We start from the raw sequence: 10,919 nt of genomic DNA on the forward strand, positions 1-10,919 counted from the left end.
TTGTATCCCTAGGGGGGAAGAGTTAAGATTGCAGTGTATGGTTGTAGTGGCAGTGGTAAGGTAAGTGCTTGTGAGTGGAGTAGTAGAGGGTATTTAGTGTTAGGGTTTTGAACTTCTCCTTCCCTTGCCTTTGTGGGTTTGTTTCAAGTATGTGGTGTGTGCAGCAACCCTCATAGCTTCCAGCAAATTTTTGTGTATGTATTAATACCATGGAGTTTTTTAAAGTTTAATTGGTGGTGGGTATTACTGGCAGAGAGGAAAGAGAGGAAGACCTGTGGAGGTAGAAGTGTGTTTGCAGTGTTGTTGTAGTTGTGGTGATCCTGAGATACTAGAGAGACAAGGTAGAAGTGTGGCAGGAGAATATTTTATCCGCTAATCAGTGTTTTGTAGGAAATATGTCCATAGTGAAAAGTAAGACAGCCCAGGCAAGATTTCAGCCAGGGCCCAGATTCAAAGTTTTCCTACTACAAATATATATTAAGAGAAACCAAATCAAAACTACATAGACAGTTTAAATGGCATAAAAATTAATCCAGTGAAAAATCTTACCACAGAGAACCACCTACTTTTAGAGAAAAATAAGATCTCTGCTCCATTTTAGCCCATGTTAGAACATGGCATTAACTAAATCACCTCCATTTTTATATATACAGATATATAAAAAAATATGGAGGATGCTGGGGTCCTGTGGGAGGGGGCAGGGCGGGAAAGCATGTGATCCTGAAATTAAAGACTATGAATATGCACAAAGAGACAGAATTAAGATTGTAGAGGCAGCCTTAGTTTTCTGTGTAGAGTTAATGTATATAGCTTCATCTTGTGTATTTTGTTTGTTTCCTTTCTAAACTAAATACCACAATGCCATGAGAATTAACATAGTGTAAAACCTAGATAGACAGAAATCATCCTAAGCTTTTAAATATCTCTGGATCATGGACTCCATCCTTGTCTCTAATATAGCAGAAATGGAAAAGGTCCAGAGAAAAGTAACAACATTATTAGAGGCAAGGATGGAATCCATGTCAAGAGACATGTATAATTTTTTTATGGTGGGGTGACCAGAAGTGAACACAACATTCAAGGTGAGCTGTAATATTGATCTGTGTAATGGTTTTATATTTTGAGTTTTATTCTCTAATACTTTGTGTTTGATCTACTCTGTGGAAATCCAAGAGCTCAAACTCACACTCAGTATTTGTTAGTTTATGAGATAGTTTATGCTATTACATGACAAAGATTACTTCTACTTTTTGTGACCCATTATTCCAAACTCTTTGTCTTTGATAGCCTACTTCTTAGATGGCAGAATGTTTCAGCTTATCTTCTTTGGTTTAGGGGGCACCTGTGGGGGGTCACATCCTGAACTACCTACTGGAGAAATCTCGTGTTGTCCATCAGAATCATGGCGAGAGGAACTTTCACATCTTCTACCAGCTGCTAGAGGGAGGGGAAGATGACCTACTGAGGCGTCTGGGCCTTGAGAAGAACCCACAACAGTACCATTATCTAGTGAAGGTGTGAACAGGGTCCTGCAGTTTGCTAATTTCTTCGTTTGCATGTTCAGTAAAGGGAAAAACTCTCCTTACCTGATAGACTTTGTTGATGTTGAAGGAGAGATCAGAGTGTTGATCTGTAAGGAGATAGAAACTTTCTGGGTGAAAGTAATGATCCTCATTATTAAACTATCTATCCTGTATTATAGGATAGATGTAATTCTTAGGTTGCCTGCCCCTGTAATAAACTATGGCATGCGTGGCGAAGGCAGCATGCGAGCTTGATTTTCAGCGGCACTCACACTGCCCGGGTCCTGGACACCAGTCCGGGGGGCTCTGCATTTTAATTTCATTTTAAATGAAGCTTCTTAAACATTTTTAAAACCTTATTTACTTTACATACAACAATAGTTTAGTTATATATTATAGACTTATAGAAAGAGACCTTCTAAAAACGTTAAAATGTATTACTGGCATGCGAAACCTTACATTAGAGTGAATAACTGAAGACTTGGCACAGCTCTTCTGAAAGGTTGCCGACCCCTGGTTTATTACTTCTCAGTATCTTTCCCTTACTTCACAGAGTTATAAAGATATTGGTGAGATGGCCCCTTCTGTAACAATCAACGCATGATAGAACTATGCGGGCTGTATGTACAATGCGTCAGGCTGTAAGGATTACTGTATCTCAAAATCTGTGTTTTTAGGGTCAGTGTGCGAGGGTCAGTTCCATCAATGATAAAAACGACTGGAAGGTTGTGCGAAGGGCCCTGTCAGTCATCAACTTCAACGACAATGAGGTAGAGGTAAGAAATGCCTTGAAGTGCATCTGAGTCTTCTCCCCTTAGAGGACTGTCCTACTTCAGTTAGTTCTTTCTGCCAGGAGGCAGCCTTTGAATGAGTGCCCTGCAGAAAGCTAAATGTAAAAATGTCTCCTACTGATGGACATGTAAAGAAACTGCCCTCTTCCTCCCCATCGCAACTAAGCTTTAATCCATATTGATTCCCATCTTCTTGACCATTATTTCTTCTTTCTCTTGTACTAGGATTTGCTGAGCATTGTAGCTAGTGTGTTGCACCTGGGGAATGTGCAGTTTGCTGCCAATGAACAGGGCAATGCTCAGGTGACCACAGAGAACCAGATTAAATATCTGGCCAGGGTGAGTATAATCCATTGGAGACATTCCCATATACTAATGTACTTGGTGCTGTTGCTGTTGTATTACTCCAGGGCAAGATTTAGTATTTATTAGATCTTGACACTATTAAAGGGACGCAATCAATTGAAAGTCACTTTTCTATATGAAATAATTAAGGTCAGAGGTTTAAAATTTTACCCAATTCCTATTAGCCTGTGTGAAAAATACTTTCCATGCGCTTTCTCCAAGTTTGTGCCTCTCTGCCATTATAGAAATAACATAATTATGTAATGTTTGTGTATAATCCTTAATAGTCATATATTTTGTTAGTAAATGCAAAAGAAATATTCTCTGAATATATTATTCATCATATTTTATCTTGTTTGTTGATTAACATATTTGCTGAGTAGTATTTGACCTATTGTGAGCTGCAGCAGTACAGCAAAATATTTCTTGCTGAATAAATAGTTTCATGACTCCTTTCCCATTCATTACATGAACATTCCTCAAGTACCATTTGACCAGCCCTACTTGCACTATATATCTTGCTTATGTTAGATATTTCCTCCTCTCCCCTCCCCTGCCCTATTGTGCTCTCTACCTCCTCCCTTTATTTTCTGACTCTTCTCCCCTTTATAATGGCTAGTCTACAGTACAGAGCCGTTGCTGGTATAGTTATCCTGGTAATGCCTTTTAGTGGGGGCTCAGTATATACCAGCAAAAGGATTTGTTTTGCTGGTATAGCTATCCGAATGACATAAGCTATATAAATAAGGAGGACTCTTTTTTATTTTTATTTTTTCCTTTCCCCAGTATAAACTGTGTCTGCATGCGGGGATTTGCCAGCATAGCTATGCTGGCAAAACTTTGTAGTGTAAACCTGGCCTAAATATCTTGCTTTTCTTTTCTAGCTTATTCACTGTTTTTCTGCTGCCCACCCCATGCCTATCTATGCATCCATATGCACGGCCTTGGAATTTTACCATAGTCCTGATACCCATAAACAGATATTCTACTGTCTTGGAGCATTGCCCAGTTGAGATCCTAATATACACTCCCAAGTTCTGGGGTTCCTGACAGTATCCTGTTCCTAGATCCCACTCAGGGGCTTCATTTTTCATGTCAACCTTAGGCTGTAGTAGGCTTCTCATTAAATTTAGAACCTATCTTCTCTCCAGAAACCCTCTTTTGGCTGCTGGGAGAGAGAGAAGCATTCTCTCTTTCTCTTCCCCCTTTCAGCCCCAGAGACACCTATTTGCAGTGTGGGTGGGTGTTTGAGCTACATAACCCTGCTCCCAACCTCCTAGCTGCTGTGATAAGGCTTTCTCCCCCTATAGTAACACCCCCTCAGCTTTCTCTTACTCTACCCTTCCCCCCCACTAAATAGATGGCATGCCTGCTCCTGCTGTTGTAGTGTCCTGATGATCTGATTAGGATTGTTGTGTCTGTGCTGGGTGCAGTACAGATACCCTCCTTCCCCAAAGAGCTTACAATTTAAGATAACTGACATGTGGAGAGTGGGGGGAAAAACGGGATACAGTCAATGACAAACAATATTTATATGTATTTGCATTAAAACATTTATAAGTTGTCAACGTTCCCCATTTGCTTCTTGGTCCACATTGATTAGATTATTTCTTGTAGGCATCACAGCAGAGAGGGATTTGGAGGAGAGGATAGTGGCCGTACTGATCAGATCAGAGAGTATGATCCATGTGTAAGGGATGGCCAGGAAGAGGGCACAGAGGTGTTTGTGTGAAAAACTGACAAACAGGCAGATAAGGCTGATATCATTGCTAGAGCAGAGGAGGCAGAAAGACTAAAGGGTGATGCAGTAACAGATGAGAGGAGGAGAAGAGGGAGGAGCAAGTTGTGAAAGGTATTGATGGTGAAGATGGGAAACCAGTGAAAAGATTCAGAGTGTGGGAGTGATGTGGCCATAGCAATAGGTGAGGAAGATGATCTCACAGCTAGAGAGGAAGTGGTTATTGTGAAATAATGAAGTCTGGGTGAGTGTTTTGACTATCTGGACTGAGAGAAAAGGATGGTGACATTAGTTCTTCTTCGAGTGCTTTTTCACGTCGATTCCATTCTAGGTGTGCGCACCATGTGCACAATTGTTGGAGACTTCTACCTTAGCGGTACCCGTAGAGTCAGCTGTGGTGCCCTCTGGAGTGCCACACTCATGCGTCGGTATATCAGGCGCTGCCGGCCCTATGCCCTCTCAGTTCCTTCTTACTGCCCGTAGTGGTCAGTTGGAGCATTCTTTTACTTGCTTCCCAAGTGGTCATCAGTTTTTTCTTCTCTCTCTAAACCTCCTATTCCAACTGTAAATAGTTCCATTTGTTGTTAGTAAGTGCCTGGTAAGTGTCTGTCAGTCAGTTGAGGGGGGATGGAAGGGGCACAGGACTTTGCCCCAAGTGGGGCATGCCCCGTCTCCAGGTTTTAAGCCCTGCTCTGACTGCAACAGGCCTACGCCTGTTAGTGACCCGCACAGTAGCTGTTTAAAGTGCCTGGGGGAATCCCACATAAAAGAAAGGTGTCGCATCTGTAAGAACTTTCGTCCCAGGACACAAAGAGTGCAACATTCTGTTAAGGGCCCTTCTGATGGAGACCGCCCTTCGTCCAGATTGTGAACCGGCACAGCCCAATGCAGCACCCAGCACTTTGGCTTTGGAGTGTAGTGCACCTCCAAGCACCAGGCTACTCCCGGTACCGGCCCCCATCGCCGGTTCCGAAGAAGAAGGTTAAGAAGATGACACTGAGCAAACCTAATCAGGGGCTGTTGGGCAAAGGACCAAGCTTGGGCCACCTGCCAAATCTGGACCTGCAAGGAGGCTCCGCCTCGGGGAATTCCTCCCCCAAAAGGGACCCACTACCAAATTTGCGGAGGGGTAGGGAACCCAGACTGACAGTGCAGTCAACACCCGCTCAGCTCCTGGCACCAGAAGAGCATAGAGTGTTCCTGCTGCAACTGGCCCTGCATGTGGCGTTGGATCTGACTAAGTCTCCCTACAAGTGCAAGCCCGCCGGAAAGGCCTTGCACTAGTCAAGCGAGCGCTGCCAGTCTCCGGAACCAAGGGAGAGCCCTATGTTGCCACGTTCTTGGTCTCCACATCAACCCAGGTCTCCGGCTCGCCGATACGAGTCATCTGCCCTGCGCTTCTGGTCTCCGCCTTCACGCTGGAGTTCACCCAGGGACAGACTAGCATCCCACAGTCTGCACCGGTCATCATCGCGCCATCAGTCATAGTCACCAAGACCCTGGGGACGCTCCACAGCATGGTGCCGCTCTCCCTACTCCTGGCACCTGTCCTCCGCGGAGACAGTTAGACCCCATACCCAGGCTTCAAAGACCTGGTCACCAGAGACAGAGGACTTCTCCGGCTCAGAGAAGCAGTTCAGCCCCTCACCTAGATAGTAGTGCAATTGGGCTCTGGAGGGTGCATCAGCTGCAGCAATGCCAACCTGGCAGCAAGGCCAGTGGCTGACGCAATGGCCTTATTGGAACGCCTTGCGGGTACCAATTATGCCAATGCAGGTGGAACGAGGCTGTTTGGGAGGATGTCCACGGTGGGTGACGCTCCCTGGCCAGCTGGAGGAAGCTGCTAGAAGCTCCTTGATCGCCGCGTCGGACAAGCCCAGATCGGCACCAACAACACTGGGATCGGTGCAGGATGCACTGGGGGGCGCTGTGGGCGAAGAACCAGTGCCTACCCCAAGACTTCTCTCCCTGGTGGGTGATGATACCCCGGGACCTCCCTTGGTAGTCCTCTTCCTCCCCAGACAAGGCAGTGGCAGGAGTCTCCTGGGCTAGTCCATCTGATGACTTCAGGGAGCATCAGGTGCTGCTCCGGAGGGTGGCTGAGAACTTGGGCCTCAAGGAGGAGGAAATGGTGAAGCAAGAGGACACATTGTTTAACGTGCTTTCCACATCCACCCCTGCTTGCGTGGCATTCCTGGTGTACGAGGGGGTCCTGAACATTGCCAAGACCCTCTGGCAAACCCCATCCTCCATTCCACCCAGTTCCAAGAGGGCAGAAAAAAAATATTTTGTCTCACAAAAGGGTTTGAATATCTGTACACTCACCTGCCTTGGTGTCATTGGTCATGTTGGCAGCCAATGAAAAGGATAAGCAGGGGACGGTCAGTTCAACTCTCAGGAATAAAGAGGCAAAGAAACTGGACTTGTTTGGTCGCAAAATTTATTCCATGACCAGCCTCTAGTTTCAGGTGACAAACCACCAGGCCCTCTTGGGGTGTTACAGTTTTAACTTGTGTGACTCCCTCCTCAAAATTCAAGGACTCCATGTTCCAGGAGGCAGCCTAAGAGTTTGGGTCTCTGGTGGAGGGAAGACACTGTGGCAAGCCGGTGCTCCCTCTAGATGGCCTGGGATGCAACCAACTTAGCTGCTCGGGTGGTGGCCTTGGTGGTGGTCACGAGGCACAGCTCCTTGCTCTAGACTGCTGGCCTGTCCCAGGAGATGCAGGCCTCAATTCAGGACCACCCATTTGACGGTGTCGGACTAGTCTCTGACCAGATGGACGTGAGGTTGCATGGCCTGAAGGACACTCAGGCTACCCTCCGCTCACTGGGGATGCATATGCCTCAGGCTTCCAGGCCGCCGTTCCAGCCTCCTCTGCTGCCAAGGCAGTGGCTGTCTTGGCAGGGGCCTGCAAGAAGGAAAGATACAGGGTTTACCTGCCGCTGACTTTCCTCTTCCTGCTCTCCTGTGCAGCCTGGCCCAGTGAAACATCATGGGGGCCAAAAGCACTTGTTTTGAGAGTGTGCTCAGGAGCAACGCACTAATCAGCGCATCGGATCTGCCCTTCCCTTTTCCTAAACTGCCTCTGCCCCTTCTGTTTGGCTTGGTCGAAGGTCACCTTGGACCACTGGGTGTTGGACATAGTGTTATCAGGCTACACCCTCCAGTTTACAACCGCCCTTCCCTCCCACCCCCCCTCTTCCCTATCCCTCTTCAGGGAACCTTCTCACGATTAACTCCTTGTTCAGGAGGTAAACAACCTACTGCAACTGGGGGCAGTGGAGGAGGTCCCTCAGGAAATGAAGGGGAAAGAGGTGCTACTCCCATTATTTCCTGATACCAAAGATAAAAGGGGGCCTACGTCCCATTCTGGACCTGCTACGGCTCAACATATTCCTCAAAAAGTTGACGTTTCACATGGTGTCCGTGGTCTCCATGATACCTTCCCTAGATCTGGGCTACTGGTATGCCACTCTCAATTTGAAAGATGATTATTTCCATGTCTCGATCTTCCTGGGACACAGATGGTTCCTACGCTTTAGGCCAGTGCCATTTCCAATTTACGGTGCTTCCCTTTGGCCTCTCCTCGACCCCGCAGGTCTTTACAAAGTGCATGGCCCCAGTAGCCACTTACCTGAGATGCTGGGGGGTTCAGGTATACTCCTATCTCAATGACTGGCTCATCATGGGCAGATCACAGGATCAAGTACAGAGCAGTCTTGATCTGGTGTGAGCCACATACCGTGACTTGGGCCTGTTAGCCAACACGCAAAAGTCAACCCTTGTACTAGTGTAATGGATAGAGTTCATTGAGGCAGTTCTGCACCCCGCAAGGGCATTCCTCCCGGAGTCCTGCTTCCAAGCCATGTCAGCTGTAATATCCTGTGTAAGGGATGATCCCTTACCACCGCCCATACCTGTCTATGGCTGTTAGGTCATATGGTGGCCTGCACCTATGTGGTTTGATGTGCCCAACTCCATCTCCGGCTGTTGCAGGTGTGGTTGGCATCAGAGTACATCCCCAACAGAGACAACCTAGACTCGGTAGTCAAAGTGGCTGAACCACATTCGGGCATCTCTGGCATGGTGGCTGGACCCTGTGTTGGTCTTGCAGGGAGTTCCCTTTACGGGCTCATCCACGTTGCTGACTCTGGTGACCGACGCTTTGGACCTCAGATGGGGAGCCCACTGGGAGAATCTCAGTACTCAAGGCTGCTGGTCAGGGGTTGATTTCTCCCTTCACATAAAAGCCAAGGAGCTCAGGGCAGTTCACCTGGCCTGCCAAGGTTTTCGGTCCCAATTGCAGGGCAAGATTGTTCAAGGAACTGAGAGGGCATAGGGCTGACAACACCTAATATACTGATGCATGAGCATGGCACTCTAAAGGGTGCCAGAGCTGACCGTATGGATACTGCTAAGGCAGAAGTCTCTTGACTGTGCACGTGGGTACGCACACACCTAGAATGGAATGGACATGAGCAACACATCTCAAAGAACAGTTACGAAACATGTGTAACAGATTTTTTTCTGTGCACTCTGCTGGAATGGTCCTAGTAAACCAGTAATGGCCAGTCACCCTATCTTACTGTTGAGTGCATGTGCTAGGAATGAGGAGTGAATCACTGTGAATCTCAGCAGTGGACAGGATGAGTTAATCAGTGAAGAGCAGGACTTGATTAGCTATGGGGTCTAAAGTTTCTAATGTCTCTCAAACAGATGTGAAATTAATAATACTTTCTCTAACTGAGTTTTTCTTTTGGTGGTTTGCAGCTCCTGGGGGTTGAGGGCTCTGTGCTCCGGGAAGCACTGATCCACAAGACGATCATAGCAAAAGGGGAAGAGGTGAGAACATGAGCTGGCAAACTGGGAGCCATCCAGAACTGCAGCCAACTAATATGGTCTTCTTTGTAACCAGGTGAAACGGTTCTCCTTCCGGCTGCAGATTTCTCACAGGTCTGAGAGGAAACTGTCTCTGTATTTCTTGGTCTCATGTAACCTACTTGTGACTGACTAGTAATCAGTACCTCTGGGAGATTGTGATGTGTGCACAGCTAGTTATTAGTATTGTGTTATGAAGATTGCATCAGTCAGTGGACTGATTATTTGAATTTGTCTCTTCTCCTTCCACATACAGTTGGTCAGTCCTCTGAATCTGGAGCAGGCAGCCTATGCACGGGATGCTCTAGCCAAGGCAGTATATGGGCGCACCTTCTCCTGGCTAGTGAATAAGATTAACAAGTCTCTTGCCTACAAGGTACATTTATCTCTCACTTGCACTCCCGTGATCATGCTATACGACTGTGCTACTAAGTGGGTGGGAAGAGCGAGTTCAAACCGCTGAACTAGGAAGCAGAGAAGGGGTTCAGTTCAATACTGAACAATGATTTTCTGACTGCATTCCTCTCTCTCAGAGAGGAGTGAGGACCAGACAGTAGAATATTATGGGAAGATAGCAGTGGAGGTTCACGACTGTTTTGAGCCTAATGATTAAAGCTACACCAAATGTGACAGAGTATTCGGTGTCTTTGTTACAGGGGGCAGAATGCCCAGGTTGGAGGAGTGCAACAGTTCTAGGGCTGCTTGACATTTATGGATTTGAGGTTTTCCAGCACAATAGGTTTGTTTCACTTCAGTGTCTTTGAACTTTGGATAACCTTGTTTCCTTTGATCTAATCCTGTTATTTTGTTTCATTCCCTCAACATTAGAATAATAGTCTTCCCCATGCCTGACACTTCTTTAATAGGAGAGGTTTATGTAACATGAGATTAGATGTCAACTTTAGGAAATCAACAAAATAGCTGCTAGTAGTAGGCAAACACCTTCTGAGCGAGAGGCCTAGTCTTAACTTCTCTGCATAGGGACCTCTGTGCCGAGTTGGGACCCTGCTAGAACGCAGCATTCACTACTATTTATCTTAATGTTTCAAGGATGCAAAACTGATTTTTGCCCATCTTGGAACCTATCTACACGATAGCTGTAATCACACCTGCATGCAGTTATGTGGTATGGGTCTGGGGTGTCCTCCTAACTCATTTTTGTTGTAGTGTGAATAAGAGAGCACTATATAGAATTATTTTATGGAATTATATCGGAGCCTGTAACCTAACTATGGCAGATATCCATTGTTGGATTTTTAGTGTAGATAGGCTCTTATTTATATATACTATACCCACCTTCCTCCTTGCTTATCTCTGATGGCTCTTTCTCTCTTCTGGGGCAAATCTGACTATTAATTGGTTCATCTCTGTAGAGTTCATATGAGTCTCTAGATCTCTTGATTTGTACCCAGATTATGCATGGTGCCCGACCAAAATGGTGCAGACTTTGTTTTACTGACAATACAGCGTGGGAGTAACTAATTCTTTCTGATTGTTTACAGCTTTGAGCAGTTTTGTATTAATTATTGTAATGAAAAACTGCAGCAGCTCTTCATAGAACTCACACTAAAATCAGAACAAGAGGAGTATGAGTCAGAAGGCATAGCGGTAAGAGCTAAGACCTCCTTTTGTATTGTTTCCTC

At 46.1% G+C, this 10,919-nt stretch overlaps 1 protein-coding gene across 8 annotated transcripts in view; it reads left to right on the forward strand.

Annotated features, from left to right (window-relative positions):
- MYO1C (myosin IC) overlaps nt 1–10,919 on the forward strand; it is a 125,252-nt gene that overhangs the window by 67,043 nt on the left and 47,290 nt on the right. For all 8 annotated transcript variants that reach the window (XM_039507876.1, XM_039507881.1, XM_039507880.1 and 5 more), the window contains 7 exons: nt 1,336–1,515; nt 2,201–2,299; nt 2,540–2,653; nt 9,169–9,240; nt 9,533–9,652; nt 9,933–10,015; nt 10,779–10,884. In XM_039507876.1, coding sequence (XP_039363810.1) covers nt 1,336–1,515; nt 2,201–2,299; nt 2,540–2,653; nt 9,169–9,240; nt 9,533–9,652; nt 9,933–10,015; nt 10,779–10,884 — 774 coding nt within the window. The remainder of the gene's footprint in view (nt 1–1,335; nt 1,516–2,200; nt 2,300–2,539; nt 2,654–9,168; nt 9,241–9,532; nt 9,653–9,932; nt 10,016–10,778; nt 10,885–10,919) is intronic.

The sequence above is a fragment of the Mauremys reevesii genome, linkage group 20 (assembly GCF_016161935.1).
Source record: "Mauremys reevesii isolate NIE-2019 linkage group 20, ASM1616193v1, whole genome shotgun sequence".
NCBI lineage: Eukaryota > Metazoa > Chordata > Testudines > Geoemydidae > Mauremys > Mauremys reevesii.